This window comes from Protopterus annectens, chromosome 3.part0, assembly GCF_019279795.1.
Source record: "Protopterus annectens isolate FY-2018-M chromosome 3.part0, PAN1.0, whole genome shotgun sequence".
Lineage (NCBI taxonomy): Eukaryota > Metazoa > Chordata > Ceratodontiformes > Protopteridae > Protopterus > Protopterus annectens.
Genome location: NC_056731.1, coordinates 1,183,665,900 through 1,183,693,585, shown reverse-complemented (window position 1 = coordinate 1,183,693,585; position 27,686 = coordinate 1,183,665,900). Strand labels below are relative to the sequence as shown.

General features: G+C 36.3%; 1 protein-coding gene across 1 annotated transcript in view; it reads right to left on the bottom strand.

The window, feature by feature from the left end:
• The window catches only part of LOC122797014 (synaptonemal complex protein 2-like), a 1,143,152-nt gene that overhangs the window by 821,314 nt on the left and 294,152 nt on the right, over positions 1-27,686 (bottom strand). Inside the window, exon 7 of the mRNA XM_044065784.1 lies at positions 7,201-7,270. Within this exon, the coding sequence (XP_043921719.1) occupies positions 7,201-7,270 (70 nt within the window). The remainder of the gene's footprint in view (positions 1-7,200; positions 7,271-27,686) is intronic.

Here is a 27,686-nt window from a genome sequence, read left to right as displayed (position 1 = left end):
TATGCCATCTCCATGCTAAATAATGACAGATATTTGCATTTTAGACTTCATATTATTCAGAAAAATGTATACTAACACAAATCCTGTTATTATAGCTGATTTATAACGTATAAACGCTATTCTGTATGCTATTTCTTAACCAGCCATTCGTTTATCCAGCCTAGGGTCTGGTCCCAGCAAGACCGGATAAGAGGGAGTCTGTCTACTGCATTAACACTTAGATTTGATTGTGACATTAGGAAATTTACCTGAATGACTCGTGGTTCTGAAGATGTGATAAGAAATGAAGACTGGAAACAGCATGAGTCAATGACAGATTCCTAGAAGTTTTATGTTAGCATCATTGTGCATTTAGCATGAGACAACACACCACCTTGTTCGAAAGGGAAAAAATGTGGGAAAAGCAAACACACTAGCTGGCAGAAGTGTGCATTAAGACTGTGTTATAATTCTAAAGAAGATCAATGTGCGACTTTCTCCTCTCCTTACATTAAGTACTGTAGTATCAAAGTTCAATTAACTGTAGCATTTGTTTTCTAACTGCATAAATAGGCAATGCATTGCAAATTCATCCAATATGAACATTAACTGTGTTCATTACCACTGATATCCAACTGCCAATTATGTAGGCATGCTACGCAAGCATGACTGTGACATCAATGGCTAATAAAACACTTGAGCAATGCTGTAAGGTAAACTGAAGGACTACTCTGTCTTTGTGGCTTCATTAACTGATAAGTTAACAGCTTCTGCTCGAATCTGAGTATTCAGAGATGGCCTTAGACCATGGAACCAGGTCTTGACTTTATAAATGTATAGAAAGGTCTTGAAAGATGAACTTTTTAAATGGATGAGGAAGATGATTATGCCATGTATCTTCTAAGATGGTCAATTTGACCCCACAGCCACTCACTGCTAGAGAATAGGGACTCCTTTAGCAAAACTGTTGTATAGTATCTCATTATGTATTAGTCTGTTATCCAAAAATCACTCCAACATTTTGACATACCACATAAAACAGATTAAGTAGATTCACTTCTGACTGCCACATTCTGTATTACTCAAATAGCAAACTAGCTGGCATTGTTTCTTTAATTTAATGAAAATTCTGATTTGTTGCCTTTTTAATGTGATGATGTATTTAATTGTTTGAGTGGGCTTTGTTCATTGATTCCTGAAAGGCCTTTTGACCGAGGCGCTGGAGAGCTTCATTTGTTTGTTGTATTAAAGTTGGGTCTTTTATACCTGGTTTTGGTTGTTTACTGTTTTTTTCAGCCTTGTGTTGTTTGCTATATTTATCTTCATGGCCAGTGACCCTTCTTTTAATTTACCTCACATTTTTCGAGATGAGTGTATGGATGCCTCACAAAGGACTATGGAGCAGTATATGCTGCAGTCTGAGAATGAGTTACAGACCAGGGAGGTAAACTAAGGAGAGGTGACTCAACTAAAGTCTGGGAAAGACTTTTGGATGATGGGCGTAACCTGAGAATGGTGAATCCTTTTGTTTCAGTGGGACAGAGCCTTGATGAGCAGTTCTCCCCTGAGGTAAAGATGTTTTTAGATAAACTGGGGCATTTGTTGCATAAAGAGATTTCAGTTTTTTTTTTAATAATTTGGCAAATTTGCAGAGATATATTGAATTGAATATAACACTGAGGGGTCTAAGGGTGTTTAAAAATCCTTTGACACCCTTTGACCCGACCAATACAGAGGATAAGCAGATTGAGGCATGTTTGAAGGCAGATTCACATTGCTGTGTAATTGAGTGGGTCAATATCCTAACTGAACAGGATGTGCTAAACAATGTGCATTAAGGAAGGAGACGACCTCTGTATGTACTATACTCACAAATCAAATGTCTCTATCACATTTTGAATAAGTGCTAGGTGACCTGAATGAAAAATTGAAAGATTTTTCCAGAGAACTAACTGAATAAAAAATGAGAAAATTAAAGAGGGACATCAGTGATTATAATAATACCAACAAAAAGAAATGGCAGGGGGGCAGGAACTCCCCTAATCAGGAAGTGAATCAGCAACAATGCAAAGTTTCTTTTGCATCTTCTGAAGCTGCGAGTTCATCAGGTGAGGATCGGTTTATCCTCCTTTACCATGGGCTCAACATCCTTCCTATCTAGAAAGTAATTTTCATGGTGAACATGGGAAGGAAGAAACACCATGTGGAGCAACCGAGAGAGAAGCAGTTTCAGGACCATAACAAGAGAAGAAAATGGTACTGATATTAACTACCTGTTTTTGATCCCCAACAAATTTCTAACAATGTTACTGATGGCCTTGTATTGAACTTGTCAGGACTGGAATTGACTGATGTTGAGTATTCTGTTTTAAATTACGGACTGAAATTTGTGCTTACTGTTTTACCTGCATTGTACAAGATTAAAGCTGAAGTTTTTCGTTTCATCAGAAAGCTACATTTGTTGTATTATTTTTCTTCTCATAATGGTAAAATTGAACAGGTGGGGGAGAATTATGGAGTGAATTTGGATAGTGCATCTTTGGACGATAGTGGTGAAATATTTTTTTCCTGTGACTCTTTTTGTGAAGATGATAATGTGAATGCATACTGTTCATTAAATACTGATAATATTTAATGTAAAAGTGACTGTATTCCCCCATTCATGCATGAAAATATTAAAAATGTTACAGCTATGTTGAATTTTGCAATAGGAAAAGCTTTTAAAGATTTTGAAAAGAAAAAATATGAAGTGAATTATAATTTAAGTAAAGCTGAATGGGTGGCTTTGAAGAAAGTAAGTCAGTGACAAGAGTTGGTAATAAAATTATCAGATAAGGGCAACAAGATAGTCCATGTATTATTCTCAGAATGAAAAAATGTGTAATGAACATTTAAATAACACTGATGTATGTAAAGTTGTCACTGTGTTTGATTATAAACAAGCAATGGTTAATTTCACTGAGTTGGTACAAAAAGGCTATAGATTGAGTTATTTATCAAAGGAAGATGTAGAAAAGAAATTTTCTAACAATGAAGGTACCTTGGTGAATTTTTGTTTACCCAAGGTACATAAAAATCTGTATCCCCCCAGTAGGGCTATTGTAGCTGCTAGTAATTATTTTTTGAAAAAAATGGGTTTGTCATTGCATAAACATTTATTACCTTTTGCAGAGAAGTTGAATTCTTATACAAGTGATAGTTTTGAATTTTTGGATAAAATTAGAACTGAGAATTGGTCGACAGGGAAATTCTGGTTAGTAATGGATGTATGTAGCCTTTATATGAATATACGTCATGAATGGGGTATGAAGACTAAGACATTTTTTAGGAGACAGTCCTGTAGCAATTTTTTTTTTATAGAAATGGTGTGTTTTTGTTTAACTAATAATTTTATTTTCAGTTTAATGAAGAACTTAGCAGTTGAAAGGCACAGCCATAGGGGCGTCTTTTGCCTCCACATATGCCAATGTATTCATGTTTTTTTTTTTAAACAATTTCATTATCAAGTAGGGTTTTATAAAAATCATGTTGTTAAATATTGCAGATACACTGATGATCTAATATTTTTGGGTGATGATGGGGAGTCTCATATTTTTTTTTTATTAGATTTGGAACAAAATATGTTTGCATTGCGATTTGATGGACTACAAAGAGGAAGTAAGGTTATATTTTTGGCTCTAGAATTAGAAGGTGCTGTATATGTGTAAGTATAAAAACTAGGCTACATAGAAAGTTTGAGAACAGTAACCATTTTTTGCATAGTTTGAGATGCCACCCATCTCACCTTATGAAATCCTTACCTTAACGGTAAATTGTTTTGTATAAAAAGACTAAAATTCTTGAGGGTTGAATTTTTAAAAACGTGATCAGTTTAGATAAAGGGGTTATGATATTCAAAGTATTCAGGATGCATTTAACAAATTATTACATAATCAGTCAACTCAAGATAAAATATATAATGGGGTTAGAAGTAACAACTGGGACAGTAATATAATAAGTGAACAAGGAAATGGGGAAAATATATTTTGTTACAGAATATATATTTTTTCTGATATTTTTAACATTGTGAAGCATTACTGGGATTTTTATCAAAGGATAAGAGTTTGCCTTGTTTGTTGCCTAGTAGATTGTGTTTTTCTTATAAGAGGGGATGCAATATTAGATATGTTGGCTCATAGTCATTGTACCACACCAGTTTTAAATACTGGTATGGGGTGAAGAGAGGAGGCACTATTCCTTGTAAGTGTTGTTCTGGGTGTACATATATAGTTCATATAGTGAAGGGTTAAGGATATTTAGCCATCTGTGCAAATTGCGATCAATTTTATATAGGTAAGACCTAAAGAAAGTTAAACGACAGGGTTAAGAGAACACATCTATGCCATTAAAAAGAGAAACAAAACTAATGCTTTAGCAAGACATTCATTTTCCTGTGAGCATTTTAGGAAGTTTCAATTTATAGTAATAGAAGGAATTGACAAAAAGAAATTTGTAGGGTCTTTTAATTCTTATTTAGAGTATTTGCAGTTAATATGGCAAATTTTCCTGAGAGCCAATAGTGCAGCAGGATTAAATTATAGAATCTGTATAAAAAAGTTTTCTAAGCTATAAAAAAGTATAACTTTTTAGGACAGTTTAATTTTTAAATTGTTTTGTAAATAAAAAGGTAGCAGCATTTCATGATTTAACCAGGAGGTTTGACCTTATATTAATTGTAAGAAGTTGAAACGGATTGGTTATAATGAATGACATCACTGACTATTTCCTTATAAATGTGTTTGTATGTTTATGTTATTCTTAAGTTCCCTGTATTAAAGGAATGAAAGTGCTTAAATTACATTCTGTATCTAGTGTGCTTTGTACAAGCAGTGTAGTTTTTTTGAAAGAATAAATATTTATGGACCTAGGGAACTGTAGAATTGTGGTACAGAAGTGGTATTTTATGTCCCAAGATGACTACGTAACATTTTCTACATATGAGAGACAAAAGGGGCATTTAGCACCAGGCTTCTAGAACATTTGAGGGACATTAGAAAACAAAAAGTGGAAAGTTCAGATACCATGCATTTTTCCCTATGTCATTGGGGGGGGGGGGTGAAAAATATCTTCAGAAAAAGTGAAAATTTTTATGGATGTGGATTTAAAACAAAAATTACCTTTTAAAGAGTGTTTATTTATTTTAAAATATTAAATGCTAACCCCCAATGGTCTAACTTCAGAATGCAACTGGAAAGTTTTTTTGTGAGTGGGGATCATTGATTTTTAATTGATTGTTTAATGAAAATTCTGATTCACTGATTTTTAATGTGATAATGTGTTTAATTGCTTGCATGTGCTTTGTTCTTTGATTCTTTAAAGATCTTTTGGCCGAGGTGCTGGAGAGATTCATTTGTCTGTTGTATTAAAAGTAGGTCTTTTATAACTGGTTTTGGTAATTTACGGCTTTCTTTCAGGCTTGAGTTGTTTGCTATAAGCTATTATTGCCAGCCTGTTTCAGTCTCGCAGAAAAATCCCTGAAAATGACCCAAGTCCAATTAATGACTCAGAACAGCCAGATAGGGGAAGAGGTCACTGAGTGGTCCACACTGATTTGACCATTATGGGGAGGAAGATGGTATGACAGTTGTGCTGAGGGGTACTGGCTATAGATGTTACTGGGTAAGTGACTCATTCTCATTAAAGGAGGGTGGCTGTCCAGGGATGCACATAGGCATGTACCGGGAGCTCCCTAGGCAGTATCTAACAGCAAAGCCACCAGCTGGCAAAGGGAGATGGGTTTCTCATAACTGGTGCACTTCTCTTGCACCTAACCCTTGCCTCCTGATGGAATGAATGGGTTAAGGCGGCTCTCATCCTAACCAGGGAATGAATGAATGAGTCATATTGCTTTCACCCAGAGTAATGGATACACCTGACTATAATACCCAGGAACAAATGGTCTCACTTGGCCTAGGGAGGAGCCACTGAATATATCATGTGAGTGAAAAAAAGCTAGTATGCCAGCTACAAGGCACAGAGGGATGAAGCCTTGGCTGAAACCGAGGTGACATAAGACCAACTAGCCACCTGAGCACTGGAGGTATCAACGATGGAGGAAGGGAATGAAGCAGCTAATTGAGTTGATGCCAGTATTCGTATCCTTGGGTGACAGAATGGGACTGTTTGCTGTAGTGCTGCCAACCAGTGGAAAGAGGCATATGACATGAAGCTTACTGGCTGAGGATATGCGTTCTGGGTGGTAATGTGTTTACTTACAAAGAAACATGCTCAAACAGGAAAGCATAAGCAAGTTCTAACATTTGCGCATATGCAAGTCAAATGCTGGGGAGGTGCTAAATGAAAAAATAATGGCTTCCTTGATGACATTCTTTTGTGATATCAGTCTAACCACAAGGAAACTGAGCTAAATGAGCACGATATCTGCTGCATGGCAAAAAATGGGGAATAAAAAGACAAGCTGGTATAATTTTCTCCATATAAGGTGTCATCACTCATCATCAATAACCTGATTTGCAGCATCATGGACATGCTGGTTGGCTCCCAAATACCGTGACTGTCCTAAATTATTCTTCAGATCTATTATCTTCTCCTGATCCCATGAACAAATATCAAACTTAGTTGGAAATTAAAACCAAATGGTACTATAGTGCATAATGTCATTTGAAAATTACTGTATGCTGCCTATCACACTTGCTCTACAGAAATATATTTTAAAAATTCTGGAAAAATGTCACCATAATGGTACGATTAAAAGCATCTTTGTTATTTCCTTGCTACTTTAAAGCACAGAAAACAAGCTGGGTTCTATCAGGAACAGACAAACTGCAGGCTGGGTCAGTACTCTCAGCTCAGACTTGGATCACTGTTACGCTGTTGTGTGTCAATATTCACTGCGTTATCCATTTCTTCATGCACCACATTGAATTCATTTCCAGTATTTTACCTTAAAACTACTACTCCAATTTTAAATCCTGCACTTCACTCACAACCTCCATAAAGTACAAATACAGTGATGAACTACTCAAATTCCTCCCGTCGTAGTTTGTAAGGAAATGGCAGAACTCAGAGAGGTAAGCAAGAGCCCATAGGATGCAAAATGGTTTACACCTTCAGCCAGTGTTGATGATAAACTCTCATCCCTTATCCACATGTCCTTGCAAGAGTGAGTGATAACAGTTTCAAACCATCCCAGAAATAATTAACCCAGTGATCATGTCTCACCTGTTGTCAACATCTGTCTCAGCAGTCTGTGTGCTTAATGAATCATGCGGCTCGGTGATGGTCTCTGTACCTAAATGGAAGAACAGTCATTTTTGTGACCATAAGTAATGTCATACAAACAGACTACATATTCTGAAGTGCAATGATAACAGAACATGATGGACTCAAACACAGAGGTCACTTCATGTACCTGATAAAGATCAATAATTTCAAAAAAGCCACATATATATTAGCATTTGAGACAGCAAGCTGCACTCTAGTTGTCAGAGTATTTCAGTGAAAAGGTAGTAATTGGTGCAACTTATTTTCACATATCCATTCAAAACCAAAAACCTTAGCCTCATTCAAGAACCTCAAGCTTTAAAAGGAACACAAACTGTGCGCAATGGTCATTTCAACAGAAAATGTGTCGCAGCAGTGTTCACCATTTTGCCCACAACTGTAGTTAGTTCATCTGGTGCTGCCTGCAGTTCCCCAAACTGGTGCCCCCCATCAGCTCAAACTATGTGAAGCAAACAAATCAAAATATTCTTCTTTACTCCAGCAACTGTACAAAGCTACTTGATTCAACTGTAGCACACTACTTACTGCAGTTACCAACACATACTCTGGGCATTTCAGCAAGTCATCCATGGCCACAAATGCAGTTCTGAAATGTATTTATTGCATTTGTTCAATAGGAAAGTCAGACTGGGTAATGTCCTGTTAAATTCACATGTAATTACCAGGCTAACAAAACAAGGGGGCCTGTCTCTTTTTTTAGTAGAGCCCTAAAAAGAAAAGTTCCACAAGAATAAGAATACTATAAACAATACATATTTTAAAAACATAAAAAATGAACTGTTATAAGGCTTCAAATATGCAGCATAATATGGGAGCATAAATTCAAAGTAACAGTATTCGCATCAGAGGAAATATCACAAAAGTGATACAGTAGAGATGGCACAGGAAGTATGGAGTTAGTTACTGAGCAGCAGAAGACAACACTGGTGGAAGGAGTCATTAGAGGACATAAGGAAATAAAAAGGATATTTATTATGACAGTTTCAATATCCTTACAACTTCACAGATCAGTGATGAGAGTACTACACTCACACACCATCAGCACCTGCCTATCATGCCCCCACCAGCTTGCACCAAGGGGTAGCAGTCCCCTTCACTTTGCTCTGGTCATAACTCTGATTTTGCATTCTTATTTACAAGTATTGTTTAGCACGGATTTCAAGCTGGTAAAGATACAACTCGTCCATGCTAATAATGCCAGTCCCCCAATGTTGTTTCTCCTACATTCAGACCAAACCAAACACACGCACGAGGGACTGAGTGCATGGTCCAAACCAAAACAGTAAATCCTACCAAAAATGGACGAGCACAATAGTACTTTGGCTAAAAAACATTTATTAACGAAAATAAGAAATTAATTCCAAGGCAAAAATTTTTTTTTAAGGAAAACCAGTTTCAGCTATGCTAAGCCTTCTTCAGTGCTAAACCATAGATAATCAGCTGTTGAGCAGCCCCTACATCCTGGTATTATATAAAGAAATATTTAAAGGCATATTGCTCATAAATAAATTAATTGAATATATACACACATATCATAAACCAATTCTATTATATTTGTTTATATTATAAATCATTATAAATGATATTATAAAAAATGACATGTGTACACATAATTAGATAAATATATCAACAATACGCATGAGAGGGTAGGCTGACATGTTATTCCATTTCATTTAATCCAGGTTTGAACAAAGCTCCTAACCTGGTAATCCATAGAGATGTGCCCATACTGTTTCCGGTTTTACTTTTTTATATTTTTCTATATTTATCCAGTCAGATTTTTGTATATCCTAAGTAGCAGGAATTGTTATTTATTCCCGAAACATCAAGAAGATTCTTAAGATGTGTAAGCTTGTATGTACAAAACGCTGGGTGTTTACTGAATTCCTTCAGCCTGCGGGTTGAAGTGTTTTGCACTAGGACCGGGGGGATAACTTCTCAGAGTAGGAGGCACTCCTTTTAGAGTACCCAAGACATGTGATATCATCAGCGAATGGAGTGAGGTTTAGCTCGCAGTGGAGTTGACAGTATGTTGATGCTTCTTTATGGAGTTTATCCCGCCGATGGAATTGTGATTAAGTATTTGCTTTTTACAGAATTCCTGGTGATCAAGGTACGGGATCCATATGTATGTACATTTTGAGGGACTAGGAGCATTGTGGCAATATTTTGTTGTAGAAATCTTAAGCATGTAACTGATGCAGACTATCTGTGAACGCTATACGTTTTAAAGTCAGCGTTTCTATTCAGTAATTTTATTGAATACGTTTATTATTTTTTATTTTTATGTATTGTCTGAATTTTGTAAGGCTTTGTTTTTTAGTAAAATCCTAGCAATGTTTTGAAATGTTATGCGATGAGTGTTCACATTGAATGAAAAGAAAAAATGCATACTGATTTTAAATTTAATTTGAATGTCATGATGGGTTCAATCTGGTTAAGAGTTAATTAAGGTTTAATTTAATGAGCCCGCCAAAACTTGGGTTATTTATTTACCCTGGAATTGTTTTATGTTATTGCATCTGATGAAGCATAGTCTAACTATGCGAAAGCGCTCATCCTATGTTCCAAATAAATGATTTTTTACATCTCTATCGTGGACATTATTGGTTTGAATTGTGATTACCTTGGGACCTGTCTACATAAGTGATTTGTTCGTGGTGACTGTTCTCATTTTTTGGTCTTCATTAATCCATAGAGATTCCATGTTGTTAAGTTTGTCATGCCAGCCTGCTTTAAAGTTTCTCTGCAATTGAATCTGGTCTATAATGATGAATTTGAAATGTGCATTGGGATGGCTGATGGTGTGTTTGTATAAGGCATTAGACAAATGATGTTTCCTGACGGCACTAAGGTGTTCACTGATCCTCAGTTTAAATGGTCTGGATGTCTGACCAACATAAGAAGAAAAGGTGCATGTGGCTAGATATATGCCCCAATCCAAACTACAATTGCCAAAAATATTAATCTGGTATACCTGAGACGTGTTTTTACTTGAAAATTCCTTAGTTTTAAGAATATGTTCACAAGCGTTGCAATGTCCACAAGGGAAACATCCCACCAAAGGGTCACCAAACAAAGTGGTTTGAACTGTTGTGGCTGGTGTCTATCTTTTGTAGTGAGTAAAGCGAGACTGTATAGTGCGACCCCTGCGATATGAAAAGGCACATTTGTCTGGTAGAATGTCATTAAGAAGTTCATGAGCCTTTAAAATGTCCCAATGTCTGTTAATAATCTCCCTAAATCTAAATGTATTGTTACCGAATGTGGTTACAAATCTGATCGGCTGGACAAAATTGGATGCATCATCATTCCTAGAAAAAATTAGGTCTTAAAGATACAATCTCAAGTAGTAAGCACCTAGGACAGAGCCCTGTGAGACACCCTGACTAACCAATAATTTCACCTGTCCAGTTGCTGTATGATACTTGCCATGTCCTATTTGTAAGCCATGCAGCTATCCTTCTTATCAAGAGTGCATCAAAAACTACTTGTTCTAAATTATTGATTGGTGTTTTGTGTATGACCCTGCCAAATGCTGAAGTTAAATCTATACAAGTTACATCACAGCACAATTTTTCACTCATAGCTATTATATTGTTATAGATCATGTTATAGGTGGAAATAGATCTATTTTCAAAATACCCATGCTGATATATGGTTTCAAGCCCCAACCTATCCATTTCTGACAATTTATCCAATATTAACTTATCCATTATTTTTCCAAAGCATGAAAGTAGACTTAAGGATCTATATTACTCTGTGTTTCTCCTACTCCCCTTTCCCTTAAAACAGGTTTAATAGGTGATTATCTCCAGTCTTGAGGTATCTTCCCATATTTATAGGACTTAGAAAAAATAAATACAATGGTATTGTAAGTTCTTGCTGAAGTGTTCTCAGGTCATTATTAATTCTGTCTCCTCCTTGTGCTTTGTTTGGATCCAGTGTGCACAGCCTAGATCCTGATGTGAATTTTTTTTTTTTTTACAGTCAATTTCTCTTTCAAGACTTTCCACATTCCATCTGCAGTTTTTGCACTGACCACATCACTTGAGTTAGTTTTACATGGTGACTGCTTTGCTTCCATATAATCTGTAATTAATCTTCTGTGCATTGGTTTAGATTTCTGTTTGGCAGAAATATCTAGCATCAATTAACCTTTATAACCCCATGATCACTGCACATCAATGGTGGTAAAACTTGACTTGAAGTAACAGTAATCTCTTTAGGAACACAAGCATCTAGTATGTTCTGTTCCCTGGTAGGTTGTTTTACAATCTGAAGCAACTGTTCCAAAACATACATTGTGAATAACTTCTTTACTAATGTTATTGAATCAATATTATTCCAATCTGTTTTAGGCAAATTTAAGCCCACAGCTAATATTATTCTTCCCTTCTGTGTTTCATGCAATAAATGTATAAATTCCTCTAGGTCATCAGCATTTAACTTTGGTGGTCTATACACTCCAGAAATTGTTATATGTTCCAGGGTTGTCTGCTGTCACAGTTACACAGTATATAGTAGTGGTGTTATTAAAAATGTAATAATCACAGGTCTCATAAGTATCTTTAATCCCCATCATACCACCACCTGATTTTTGTTAGAATGTCTGTTACATTAAACCAGTTACACCCTGACAGAACTGGTTTCCAGTCATTGTTCTTTAACCATGCTTCACAAACAATGACATCAATCTTGTGTAAGTGCAGCAAATTTTCCAATAAAATGACTATTATTAATGCTCCTAGCATTAACCATCAGAGTTGGGAGGTTGGCATAATGGTTACGGTGTTCACCTTACAAATGCAGGGTTCGATTCTCACATGGGGTAATTGGCTAGGCTTAAAATGGACCACAAGGGCAGTTATCTTAGAACTAACCTATGAACCTACATATTTTTAAATGTCAGGATGGCCGAGTGGTCTAAGGTGCCAGACTCAAGGATTGATCTCCTTCCAAAGTTGATGGGAATTCTGGTCTCTGTATGGAGGTGGGGGTTCAAATCCCACTTCCGACAGGTGGCTTTTTGGGTTGGGAGATTGGCCTAATGGTGTGCCTTACAAAAACAACGTGCAGGGTTTGAGTCTCACAAGGGATAATTGGCTGGGCTTAAAATGGCTCGCAAGGGCAGTTAGCCTAGTATTAATCTATGAACCTATGAGTTGTATCAAATGTTGCTATCTGTTAAATTTTTGACCTGCCAAGAATCCTGCCTAGTGTGTCAAATACTGCAAAATATCTATTGCAAAAACTCTCTTCCCTGATCTTGCCAAATGCATACCATTCTGTCTGAACACATGCCCAAAGCTAAGCTTGGATGTTCAATACATTTCCATTTTTTTTTTTTTTTTTTTTAAACGGGACATTTTTTCCATGTAGGTATTTACCCCAAAAATATTTTCATTCACAGTGACCTGACTATCCTTTCTATGTGTGATTTGTGAAAAATTCATCCTAACACCAGCAAAAGCTAAACTATCTAAGAGGGCTATAAGTTCCCCAACAGCCTGATAGTCCTTGCAAACGAAATAATTTGTACTGACATGAATAAAAAACAGATCCGTACTTCCTTACATTAAGGCATTCCAAGGCTTGTCTGACAGCTTTTATTTTTGCTCCTGGCAAGCATAACACAATTCAGTGTTCATTACCTTCTCTGCAAATGTCAGTATTAATTCTTCTAAGAATAGGATCGCCAATTAAAAGAATATATTTTCTGACCAGATCTGAAGAATCTTTAACTTCAAATATAATAATATAATAATAGTAATATCTGCTCTATTAATTGAAACAAAGGAATGATGCTCACCATTAGTTTTATTAATCCCACTGTTTTTATCGTGCATTAAATTTGCAAGCATACAATTCTCATCCAGCTGGCTTTGCACATCCACAGCTTGAGCCATGTAGTCAACATCTGTCTTTCTCTTCTTTTTTCTCACAGTAATGTCCATCAATCCTTCCATGTTCAATTTTGATTTCTTCCTTTTCACCTGCCCCTTGCCCTCTTTTTTCTGCCTTCTCTTTCGGAAAAATTATGCTTCTGTAGGGTGATGGTTTTCTGATAGAAAAATGTTAAAATTCCCTTTAATCTGTGTTACATAGCAAAGCAGTTTCCTTTTTAATATGTATCGCTTTACTTTACAGACATTTATCAGTCTTTTTCTAACTTATTTGTTGTGAACTTCTTCCTTTTTTTGTTTCCTTCTAAACACTCTGAATCCTCAGATTGCTGAATACTTGCATCCAGAATTCCAAAGTTGTCAGAAACATCACATTGTTTCATAGGGGTTGAATGATCTTTATAGACAATAGACACATTTCCTAAATGTGTCCCATTTGCTCTTTGTCTAACATTGTTTATCTCACCAGTCCAGCCATTAATATATGTATAAACAGTTCTACAAGCCATGCCAATTGTACAAGTGCAGTAGTCATCAGTTAGTTTAGATCTACAATTAATAATGGTAAGCAAATCATCCAACTTTTTACATGAGGAACACATAACAGTGTTATCAGGTGTTACCTTTAAATATATATAGCATTTATTACACTGTACAAGATATTTGTGCTTTAGCAAATCATTAATGGTATACTCATTTAAGGAATCCATATTCTGTTTCAAACGAATAAAAAATTACAAAACAAAAAGTTATCAACATTAGCAACTACAGAATTCAAAGATAACAAAGCAAATTCTATGGGAAAAAAAATCACACAAGCAATCTACAACTAAAGTAAGCACAGTAAAGTTGTTCTGACTGTACAAGTTTTGAAAGTCAGACAAAAGCTGTAATTCATTTCCGTAGTGCGAGAATGCTGTGTTAGTCGGTTCCAAAACAGAGGAATGACTGAATGGTCTTCTTACTGCTCAAATGTCTATTCCTTAATGATCTGTTTATGGGGGGTAGCCTTTCTTTAGTGGGGTATCCTGTAGCCACTTTCACTGCATCTGGGTAGAGCTGGAAGCATTAAATAGACTATTATGATATGACTGGCGATAAGACCGAATGAATAATAGTACTGCCCTGTAAATACCTACCATGACGCTACACTAATCTCTCTGTTAGTGTTTGGGAAATATGTTTACCTGACTAGGTCATGTGTCTTGTACTGAAACTATCCTAAAATAAGCAACAAATGTGCTAGTGACTACAGCAGCACATGCATTAACAGTATTTGAGATGGATTTGTTGCATTTCTTAACACAATACATTATGATGGGCAAGTCATTCTGAAAAAAAAACTGCTTGATAATGTGCCTTGTTCCGGCTTCATAATAAAAAGAAGAATCAATCGTCTTTTTATTGTCCTTTGTACTTACTATATAATCTGAATAGTTTGTGGACATTTTCATAGCTAGTTATTTGGCTTGCAGTCATAGGGACCATTGAGGAGCCTAGCTCAAATTCTAAACTAAATTAAAAAGTCACAAGATAAGTAAAAGACCAGTAAAAAGTCACACTTTCAATTAAATAATTATTAATAAATACAAAGCATACATGCCTTGACAACTCATTGTTTTAAGGGTCTTGTCCTTAGGGCACTTAAAATACAGTCCAACATTAAAATACAGTCCAACATGAAGAGAGAGTGGTAGGCATTTACCAAGACTGACCACCTCCTTTTTTCATTTTATATAAAATGTTTCCTATGGACCCTTTTTTATTATCCTGGCAGACAAATGTAGGTATAAAATATTAAAATTAATACAAAAAAACTAAAAGCTTGAACAAATCATTATTAACATTACTATTTTTTTGGACATCCACATTTTCATAAATTCGGTTTTGGGGTTTTCCCAAACTTCTACTTAAATAAAAATGTGTTGCACATCATACTTTTTGCAAAATGTAGCACATTATTAGACCCACATGCAAAATGTCCTGCTGGTTGATATTTTACTGTCACAATGCTACAAAATGTGAGTTGCTGCCTGCTTATCTGTACTGGGCACAAAACCCACACGCAAAAGCACCATCCCTTTTTTTTTTTTTTTAAACTAATGACTAGATGTAAACTATATGTATTTATACTATCATTTATTAAACTAGGGCCAATAACTACTCTCTGAAATTAACACTCTGCTAGGGCACATCAATTATTACTTCATTTACCACACCCAAAGCCAAACAAAATGTTAAAGTCAGGGCAAATTTTTACCACCTACTACTACTGTCATGCTTGTCTCACACTACTACTGACATTATTTTCTTTAAAAACAAGAGGTGCTTGTGCATGAATTTGACATTCAGTTACTCAACAATGTCTTAATTCAAATCCATTGAGTACCCAATGGAAACATATGTGTTAAATTTTAGAATTGATTCAAATGCAAACACGCTGTCATCTGGTATAAGGTGAGTAGATCTAATTTGCTCTTAAAAACTAAATTAGAATATATACTCATATAGTGCAAAACTGCATAGTTACCTATTTTTCTTTGTTAGAAATTATTTATCTTTTTACCCTTCCAAATTAAAAGCTTTGAAACCACAGATACACTGGTATAAAACTGAAGTGACAGCCTTGGGAACAAAAAATATGTACTAGTATTTAAATATTTCAAAAAAAAAAATTTCCAATAAAAATACATTGATACATTAATAATGTATTATACACACTAATCAAAGGCCAGGAATATGACTTCTACAAAAATTCATCTTCATAAGGGGGATTGTGTGTGTGTCCAAGAACTGAAAAAAAATTGGAAGTGCAAAAATATTTTAATAGCAAGCTGAATAGTGTTAGGAACTGTATGAAGCAAGACTGAAAAGCATTAAGCTGTTCTCTGTATGCTACACTGCACATTTAGTATCTCATTTTTGAAAAAAAAAAACTGCTAGAAACAATTAGTTCTTGGTTCATTTAGAATGTATACGAACAAAATGAATAAGTCTATTTCCAGTTAGAGTAAACCAGAAATGGAATTTGTTGCCTGAAGAGGTGTGATTGGCTGGTGACTTAGAAAGCTTTAAGAATCAATTGGATCAGTGGTATGGGACAGGGTCTACTGGACTATGGCAGCTAGGAGGTTTGGTTGGAGTGAACTCATATGAGCTCTCAAAGCTAATTCTTAAAATTGTAGCAATAAACTAAATCCAGTGTTGCAATGGAAGCATGCATTACTATGCCAGTTTTTATCTAGAATAATTACTGACAAACATGGAAATATATTTCTTAATACCATATCAAAAGACTACAAAATATACAAAACTCTGATGCATTCAGATCATCACTTCTTATAAGGCGTATTAGTAAACCATTCATTGTCTACAAGATGTGGAATTACACAGTATAAATAGACTGTACAACAACTGTTACAAAAATATACTGCTCAACAATTTGTATACTTTTTATTTTTATTAATAGAATCCACTGACTCGGGAATTAAGAAAAGTTCTTACTTTTTTTTTCTTCCTAACTTTTTTTACTCCGTGCTCAATATTGCTAAATCTTATTAAAGGTCTGACTCACACTGGGTAGATTCATTTTCTTATTACTTTAGTTGTATTCATATGAGTTTTCCATGTTTTATTATCTCATTATACACCGCCAGATACTCAAATCTTTGAATCCCCAACTGCCAGTACTGGCTAAGGACAATATTATCTTTATGTAATTCAAGTATACAAAAAATAATGTCTAGCCCTGATTATGGTGCTCAAATAGCATACTTTATTCAGGCTAACTCAACCATTACTTCTGTATATTTTCTTTTTGAAATGCCTTTTTCTAAGCAAGATCAAGCAAAATACAGTAAACAACATGAACAAATGTAATTATGAGAATTACATATATGTCCATAAACTCATGGATGTGTATCAGTTTGTGAACAGTACACCTATGAATTTTACTGCTAAGTCCCACAATATCGTTAAATTCTACCATTCAAGTCTGAGCCCAGCATGGCTTACCTCAGTCTCCTACAAGTTACTGAGAGGCGATCTATGCCTGGCATACAAGGCATCCTTGGATAGAAGTCTGATGGACCATTTGTACATTCTCAGAATTAGCAGCACCAAAACTACCATATCCAATGATTTAAATTTTACTTGTAACATGAATAAGACATGTTGGTGAGACACGCGTGCATTTCAGTGGATGCCCATGCTCTGGAACAGAGTCCGCACCGATGTGAAGCAGAGTCCATCCCTAACCCTATTTAAGTGTAACCTTGACCAATGTATGTTAAATCAGAAATTCAGCTGGGGTCTGGGTCCCCATGTCTCTGACACAGACAGTAATGGCCAAACTAACATACCCACCACATAACCTCTAAAAACTTCCTAACATAATACCTCTTAATAAACGCCAATGATACAAAGAGACACAATTGGGTTGGACTACATGGTTAAGCTTATAAAGACCATGGTGGCCATTAGCAAACTATATACCTATGAACCTGTAAGAAAAACCTGAATTGAATATTAAGTAAGCCATAGAAATGAAGCACAGTACTCTAGGTTTCAACATTTTGTCATCATAATTTTCTTTGGCCTTAAGTACCAAAGCTCAGCTTGTATTCATTTTCATCTTGCAGAGGTATCTTGCTAAAGATTTAATAAAGTTTGCCTCTAGCATAGACTTAACAAAAAACACTATCTGATGAAACTTAATACTGTATTTGCAAATTTGTCTCATATGCATAAATGGTGGGAAGCCTAGGAATATATATATATATATATATATATATATATATATATATATATATATATATATAGGTCACTTTTTAAGATGTTATAAACGCACCCACCTTTTTAAATAAGAGCTGTAAATTCAACATCCTAATTGATCAGAGTTCAATTAGCTGCTCAGGCATCTGAGGCTCTGGCAGGGAAAGATTCCTGCTCCCATCCTGTGGGGGAAGGGGAGGGCCATGTGCACAGGGCATGCAAAGCAGTCCCGTTATCCCTGGTGGAGACTAGGGAATCAGCTATAAAGAGCTGCCTATGGGTGAATGGGGCATTCTGCTGATGTCAGCCATTTGTGGAAATGAATTGCAGTTCAACACCAATGCACTTCCAACTCAGAAAAAATGCTGGGCATGCACAGTGCGTGGGACTAAAAACTGGACATACCCCACAGCAGCAGTGTGTCACTGTCCTGAGATGCATTGATTTCCTTGATAGTTCCTAGCTCCAATACACAGCAAGTCCAAGGGAGTCAGAAATGGTAGATACATCCAATAAAGGAGCAGATGCACCAGAATCATCTGATAGCCAACTTTGTGGCAGAAAAATAGGTTAAAAAATTAATACACTTAGAATTTTAACTGTTTCTATTAGATCTGTTTGCACATGGGGACAAAACCAAGTCCTTTTTTTAAATTCTAACTACAATTGCAGTAAGGAGTCTTAAGTTACAATAGTCATTTTCTCCACGTCCAGTTGAACTGTACTTTTTTTCTTACAAAACTGTTACATCGCCTCTTTCATTTCTGACCTCCTATTTTCCTAATTCCAGTTGCTCTGTTGTGTCATACAATTTTGTTACCATTGTGCCTTTGGTTTGGGCAATATTTCCATCCACACCAAGGTGCTCTGCATTGGACGTACATGCTGAAATACACTAATCTGCTGTTGAGTCATCATTAAATAATTTGTGGTCCTGGTGTCATCTCTCAGTTCAGAGCCATTTGAGGAAAAATATAAAGATTCTGTTCTTGCCACACAGACCTTCTTGTCTGCTGGTATTTGAGCGCAAGTGAAGTGGAATTTTTGGAAGCTTGCTGTTGTCAAACATTCATTGTTAACATCAGAAGCTCCCATTTCATAAATGGGAAACATTAAACTCTTTTACAACTTTATCTTACATTTTCTTATTGTATCATCCTGTAGAGAGAATGTGTTTAATCTTAGAGAAAATGTTAAGGACATTTTTTTTTTTTACTGTTCATATAGTTTTTGCACAATATTTATTTCTGTTCTGAATCACTGTACTTGTTACAGATTCTAAATAGACTAACCAAGTTCTTTAATTGCCTTTCACTTCTCAAAAAAGGTTTGGGGGCTGAAGGAGTGCACTGGTAGGTAATGTAATCAGTCATAACTATAATGGCACTGTTTTAGAAGACAAACTGTCTATAAAATTTTAACCCATTTCAACCTCTTTAGTGTAACATGCTTTGCCATTACAACCTCTTTAGTTTAATAAGATTACAAAGGCAGTTATAACCAGTGTGTTAGTCAACTTTCTCATTCATATTTACCACACTACCAGCTTATGCCCTTTGCAAAATTTAACAGGTTGTCTCAGTAGATGTGAAAAGATGTTTTCAGCATCTGTGTTATCAAGTTCTCATCATATTACTTCACATTGCATTGTCATGAACACAGTAAAGCAGGAGGGGATATTAAACATGTTCATCTTGATGACCACCAGCTGATACTATGACAAACTAATAAAACAAAAAACAATGTCTTATTGGAGGTATTAATGAAGTTCCTTCTCAGCAGATAAGGGAATACTTTTTTTTCCTAAACTGCAATATTGGTTGCATTGAACCATCATTTTTATGAAATATGAGGTATCTAGTGGCAAAATATTAATCCTTGAGCAATGAAGAACCACATTTACTTAATTTTACATTGCATGAACTTTCACACAGGTAGATGTATGTTTAAGTCTGTGCCTATATGTACTCGAGTACTAGTGAGACACTGGCTAACTATGGAGCATATCATGAACATGATATGCAGTTTCTTTTGAAGCCTTTTCATAGGGGCATATGTTAAACATATATAAACACACACACATATGCATATACATAAAAAATATGAAGTCAAAGGAGACTGATTGGCATAAAGGCAGTTGCCTTTTACCTTAACCCAGAACTTGTGGTAGAAGACTATTCAGACTCTTACTTTGGTGTGCCCAAAAAACTGCACAATAGCATACATTTAACTAATCAAAGCTTAGAGAACAACAAAACTCAGTCTTTTGAACTACTGTGTGAAGTATTTTAGCCAAACCTCCTTTCAGACTTTGAATTACTGCTGCCATCTATTGAATGCTAAACACATTCATCATTCTTTCTGGTCTACTTTAGTCAGTCAGCTGAGGATTATTATTCTTTATTTTTATCAGCATTTCTTCAGTAATATGGATGTGTGTGAGACAACCTGAGACTAGAAAATCTACACTATGAAGTATGATGCTTATAATGGTAGTTTCTACATAATCATCTCTCCCAACTGTTAGCCATATGGGTCTTTGGCTACAGCAAGGCTATAAAGCAGTGCATATTGTGGTAAAAAGGGTTAGAAGCTAAGTCTTCTAAGGGATGATGTACTAAAGTCATATGTAATTTTGAAGGTCGCAGCTATGCTGTAATGTTTGAACAAGGTATGTGTAATAGCTCAGGTCATACATTATGGAGATTCGCAGCAGTAGAGCTAGTTAACATTCATGCAGAATGGGAATTAAATAGTTATTCAACAAAGAATTGCAATATAATGCATGCTAAGTACATGGAAATCATCTGTTCTTGGACAAGACAGCCCTCTAAACTCTCACCAAAGGAAACAAAAAGCCGTTTGGATATTTAGCATATAGATGTTTTGCTGAATACATCAAGGCACACCTCATATCAAATTAATGAAATTTTTTCCTTGCTTACTAAAGCACATAAGTAAAAATGATCAGTTTAATTCAGGGTAAACTATGGGAATATATTTATCAGGAAAGTACAGCTGTGTGATTTGGCATACTGTAATAGTAGAGGTTCAAATGATCAATTCTGCAGTAGCTTTAGCAATAGCGCTGTGCCAAGGATATAATGGCCAGCCAGCTTCCAAAGCTTCAGGGCAGCTTCCACATGCCCAAACTGTTAAGCAACTTAAACTGAGGTAAGTGAGAAATATGATCATATTGATAACTGCTGCAGTAGCCTTGGCTATAGCAGTAGATTACCCTAGCTTTCAACATTTGGGAGGTGGAAGGAGAAGAGTCTGGGAGCCTCTGGAGAATATTCCTTGCAAAGCCTGAACCAGACCCAGGGAAGCAATCAATCTCTCTCTAAATGTGTGTACAGAGGACCAAGTTGCAAGTTCTAGAATACTTCCAGAATCCAACTTTCCAAAAAGCCATATATGAAGAACAGGCTCTGGTAGACTGGGCCTTGACTTTACCTGGAATACTTTTGCTGTGGTGAGCATAACAAGGAAACCGCTTTAGACAACCATTTGGAAATGGTCTGCATTAACACAGCTTACCCCTTCTTAGAATCACAAGACATTAACTGAACTGACGATCTGAAAGATTTAGTTCTGTCAAGATAGTAGCAGAGTTGTCTGAGGACATCCTAGAGGAGTATATCCTTTTTGGGTTCAGGAAAGAAAATGGGGAGATAGGTAGTTTGGCTTAAAGTAAACTTGGATATGACTTTATGCATAAAAGAAGGATTAGTTCTCAAAAATATCCCATCACTGTGGAAAATGAGATTGGGTTGACTCACCACAAGAGCTTGCAACTTAGATGCCCTTCTTGCAGAGGTCAGAGCAATCAGTAAAACTGTTTTCCATTATAAGAATTCAAGTCAGCAAAGTTAGCTATTTCAAATGGAGCAAATGTTAACTTTTCCAACAAAATTAAGATATCAAGGAGGGGTCCACTAGTTTTCTTGGGGGTCTCTTATGCAAAATCCCTTTCAAAAGCACCTTGACATCAGAATGCATTAAAAGAGGAAGACCTGTGGGCAGACATGCTGAAATGGCTAGTAACTGAGCCTTAACAGAGGAGTAAGAAAGGCCACAGGATAGTTACTCTCAAATATTGTAAAACCAGAGAACAACTAGTCCTGAATGGGTGCTTGTTATGTTGTTGGCACCAACTAGAAAACTTTTTTCCATATGTTAAAGTGTAATTTTCTAGTAGCAGGCCTTCTTGACTCCATTAGTACCTGCAACACATTCTCAGTAAGCAGGTGCCTAAAGGAATTAAGACCCTCTTATTCAGGAAACCAAATGAAGTTGATTGGTCTTGGGGTGTATCAAAAACTCCTGTTTTTGGGTGAGAAGATTCAAGTCTATGAGGAAGCTTGTGGTAACTGCTTTGCACCATTTTCAAAAAGAAGGGAGAACCCCTGGTTGCCTGGGCCAGAAGAAAGTTATCACAGTTAACTTTGTAGATTCTTTCTGAATCTTCAGAATTATCCTGGATATTGGTTGGAAAAAGTGGAAAAGAAATGCCACCCATCTTCCATCCCTTCTTGCATGGAGTCCTGAAGCAGAATCTTGCAAGCTGATTATTCAGAGAGGAAGCAAAGAGGTCTACTTGATGAACACCACACCGATGGATCAACTCTTTGAAGACCCCCTAATCTATTTTCTATTCTTGAGGGTCTGACCTTGCCCTGCTCAGTTTCTCTGACAATTTTGTTCTGATGGAATGTAGGATGCCTGCAGAGTGCAGTTTTGCTGGGAAGCTAGTCTGCACAGGGGGTACGATCTGTTTTCTCCCTTGCTTGTTAATGTACCACAAGACTGTGGTATTGTCTGTAACAACCTGAAGAATGCCCAGGGACCGAAGATGGTTCAGAGAGTTGAGTGCCTTGATCAATGCAAGCAACTCTTTTATATTTCTGTGCTTGCATCTGTCCTTGGTGTCCCACACACTTTGCACTTTTATCCCTCCTAAAACTGCTGCCTAAGCAAAGTCTAATGAGTCTGTGGTGACTGACTGCTTTAGAACAGGGAGGCAGAAAGAGAGACCTGAATTTAGGGCTATCTGTTGTGTCCATCAATTGATTTTGCTTCTGACAAACCCCAGTACTGGGATCTGAAAAGACAAGGGGTCTTGGTACTGGGACCAAAATACTTCAGATACCACTGTATCTTTCTCATGTGGAGTCTTGCCAGGGGTATTATGAGAATCATAGAAGACATGAGCCCCACACTCCTTTAGCATTCTCTAGCAGTGACCAAAGTCTGAGTGGAAAACCCTAGAAATAGATAAAGTACATCTATTTTTTCCTGTTGAAGAAAAGCTCTTTGAATAGTAGTGTTTAGCTAATATCCCAGAAACACAATCCTATAATGAGTGAAGAAAGATTTTTGAATGTTCACTTGGAATCTTTGCGTGTATAACAACTCTCTCACCCAAGAGAGAAATTCCTGACACTTTAAAAAAGACGAGCAAGTTATGGAAAAATGGGAAAAAAAGTAGATACCCTGTAGCATACAATGAGTTATAACTGCAGCTAGGCACTTTGTGAACAGTCGTTGTGCAGTTTATAGTCCAAGGGGTAAGGGAAGAGAACTGATAATGTGATCCAGATACACAAAACTTAAAAAATGTCTGAAGTCTGGATGAATAAGAATGCTACGATAAGAATCTTTTAAGTCTTGTGTTACCAAGAAACTTGAATAAGGAAGACAATGTAACAGGTTCTAAAGTGACACTGAATTGGGGCACTAATACAAATAGGTTTAGGAAAGAAAGATGCAGAACTGGTCTCCAAGCATTCTTTCTTTCTCACTAAAACTTCCTTTAATAACATTTTTTTCCCACCTGGGAAGGGGAACCGGTTTGTTCTTTCCTTCTCACTAAAACATCCTTTAAAAACATTTTTCCCACCTGGGAAGAGGGAACTGGTTATATCACTCACTGGGACAGCACCTGATGAATGACAGGTGGAAATATACCTCTCAACTTCTTAAATTAAGAAATCTGGACAATGCCTAAAGTAATGTGGGTATAAAGGTCCAAACATAGGGACAGATTTTAAATTTTGCTCTTATAAACTTAGAAAGGTTGCTAGAGTAACAGGTTTTGTGTTAACATGCATTTTCTAAAGGATATAAAGTTTGAAACTGAAATGTGCAGTATTATTTAGAGACTTCTATGCTCCGTGATTCGCCAGAAAAAAAAAACACATTTTATGAGGAATAGATCAAAAGTATGAGGCAAACATCTGGCCATTTTGTGAAAATCTGACAGATGAGAGGTATGGGTGGAAATGAAATAGTTTGGTCTGGAGGATAAGGAATTACCCCATGGAAAGGAGGAATTCCCCCAATTGCCATCTGTAACCTCAATGAATGATCTTCAGAACCCATTTGTCTAAAACTATCTGTTGCCAAAGAGAAAAGTGGAGATTCAGCTTTTCTAGAAGCAAAAGGAGGCTGCCAGGGTTGAAGGGGAACAAAGTCTCTTAGTCATTCTGACTTATTGGATTATCCTTGCTTTTGGGAGCTTGCAGAATTTATTTAAACCCTCCTTTTCTTTCAAAACATCTGTTTACCTCAATTTTGTTGAAACAGTTTACTTTGTTTCTTAACAAAACTGGATGGCGAGTTAGAAAATCCCTTGGAAAATTTGAAAAAGGACTGAAACATCTTACAGATTTCCCTGAATCAGCTTTCTCCTTTCATCACCCTTTTTGATAATCTCTGCAGCAGACAGGCCAATAACGATCTCTTTCCAAAGGAGAATTTAAAATCACATTGGTATCATCTGAGAGTTTCTGAGAATGCAGTCATGCAAACCTTCTTAAAACAGTACCAGTGGCTATAGTTCTTGAAGTATCAGAGTCATACACACACTGTAAACAATGAGCAGGGAATTGAATAATAGAAGAAATTACCTTTAAAGCAGATTTTTCCTCAAGCAGAAACTGCACACAAAATATTCCTCATAGTTCTGAAATTAGTCGGCACAAACTAACACACAAACCTTACAATTCACAGTTCTGAAAATAAAAGTTGCAGAAGCATACACTTTTTCCCATACTTACCAAAAACCTTTCGATCCTTATCATAAACATTAGGATTAGAATTAAGTGTTCAGCAGCAGAAAGATAAAAGTTATAACTGCTAGATTAGGTTTCGGAAGCATGAATACGAACTTAAAAAGATTGCCTTTTTAGGTGCAGTTGACTTTCAGGAAAACTGCAGGCTGTAACACATCCTCCAAAGCTGAGAGAACTGGAGGAATGAGTGCAGGTTCTGGAAATCCCTTCTGTAACAGCTTATAGTATTTTCTGAGGGAATGAGAAGCCTTGTTGTTTTCCCAAGAAAATCACCGACATTCAAGAAACAGTTTCTGAGAAAGAGACACCCCCCCCCCCCCTTACCCGGGACAGTCAGAAACTGAGATCTCCTAAGAGTCTGAATCAGAAAAATGGGGAAAACCCTGTATCTGTACGTTCATCCTCCTTTTCAGATTCAGAGTCTTGCTTCTCTTCAGGGGAGGTAACCCTCTCCTTTACCAGAAACTACTTTTCAAGAAGGATAAATAGCCTGAAATAAACCGAGTCAGACTGAGTAAACTGCTCCTGTTTAAAGAAATTTGAGGAGTAAATACAGGTTTTATTTCCTATTTCTTGCTGACAAGAAAACAGGACCAACAGTGTTAAGTAGTGCAGCAGCTTCCCCAGGGATGAGCACAACATTCTGACAAAACAGGGAAGCCTTCCTGCTCCCTTTCCCAGGACTGACAAGACTGTCTCTCCCTTGCCCACTGAGAGAACCCAAACAGCCACAGAGGATGTGGCTAACCCCCAGTCCACTGTGAATGTAGGTGCTACACCAGGGAGATTTGGGGTAAAAGATGAGTGGTCTGAGGAACAACTAAATGGGACAACAGAGTCACCCACCTTTGACTGAGGCAAAATGCCCAGCTTACCTTGATGGCCAAAGGTGATTTGTTTAACTTTTTCTTTTTCTGGCGTCACCAATATTTTGTTTGGGGTACGCTATTAAGCTTAAAAATAACTCTTGGTCTACAGCCTAACCAACTACCTAAATTTTTTCACATTTTTTTCACATTAGAAATTGATTGAGAAAATTTGATTAAAATCACCAAAAAAAATGAAGACATGTGACATGTGTGTGCATGCACATATATAATGTGCATGCCAGAGACCATAACCACTGTACCAAACCCAAAAGCATAAAAAAAAAACCCGCAACCAGAGATGCAAGAGAGATGGCAAAAGCAAAATGAGCAAGGAATGAGGCTTTCTGGATTGGATTCAGAAAGGTATGCAGAAGTCTAGAATTCAGAAGTCCTGGAAATTCCAGTGTGTCTGTGTCCAGGAGCAGGGCTAGAGCTGAGACTAATGTTTTTTTGAGAGTTTAGGAAATTTTTTTGTCTCCAGATATGAGCTATTGTAGTCATGTGCAATTAAAAATTATATAGAATGAAGTCATAATATATATGTGGCATTACACAAAATAGAAGGAAAGGGGGGACACAAACAAAAAAAAAACATAATATTACAACTATATACTAACAAAAAATGAAGACCTAAAACTGAACATTCCTGAACTAGTTGTCTTTCAAAGGGGAAATTAATCAAAGTAGCATTCTAAACATTCTGTACAAAATATAGTGATTAACTGAAAATGAAAATGGTAATGAAATGAAAACTGGGAATAAAACTTAAAAAAGAATAAAACTTAAAAAAAAAAAAATAAACTGGTTCTACTGCCTTTTCTCAGAGATACTGAAAATTTTTACTGATGCATTATCAAAAAAGTGTGAGAAAATCAGAAGTCAGACATTTTAAGGTGTCATGTACTTAATGGGTTGAAAGTTCCAATTGGTTTTCAAACCATAGGCCCCTTGCACATATTTAGGACCATGCACACATGCATATGTTTTCTGATTCATCTTCTTGAGTGTAATGAATTATATTATTTGCATAACACAGCACCACTTGTTATAGTGTAATTTAAATTTGTAGTTTTGCACATTTTTTCAGTAAGCAATGAAACAATACCTTTGAACTAATAAGGACAAAACTGCCCACTTCAGAACATTTCAACCATAAAGGGTCCCTCAAACTTCTGGCATTACAATCCACCAATAGTCAATATGCACAATCTCTGCAGATGTAAAACTCATCTGAATAATTCCACATTAAACAGATCTGTAACTAATGAAGACCAACTTTATATTTCAGTGTTTCATCTAGAAATTCAGTGCCTTCTGCCCCTGAAGAATAAATTGCCCATGTTGCATTAAAAAAAATTGTAAGCTGCTAATATTGCAATAGGACATGGATGGCAAACTGACTACAGGTTCATAAATCATGAGGCATCTCATCCAAAGGAGGACACACTCTGGACTGCAGCACCCCACCCTCCCTGAAAGTACAACACAGTATCAGCAATCCATCTACATGGTATGGAGTAGAAACCATAGAATTCTACATCAAAAGCAGCTATGCTACCTGTTGTACTAACACTACTTTCAAATTATCTAGCACAAACAGTAATGACCATTTGCTAAACAAAATAGTCGCACATTGAAAACAGTCTTAGCATGAGCAGAAGTAAATTATTCTTCCCTTGCAGCTCACAATTCCCTGAAAATGTACTAAAGCTCAATTCCTTGAAAATGCACTAAAACTAATAGTTTGGTAGCTGGTGCAGAGGATTCAAGCTTTTGGATCATGTAAATAAGGTACAGGG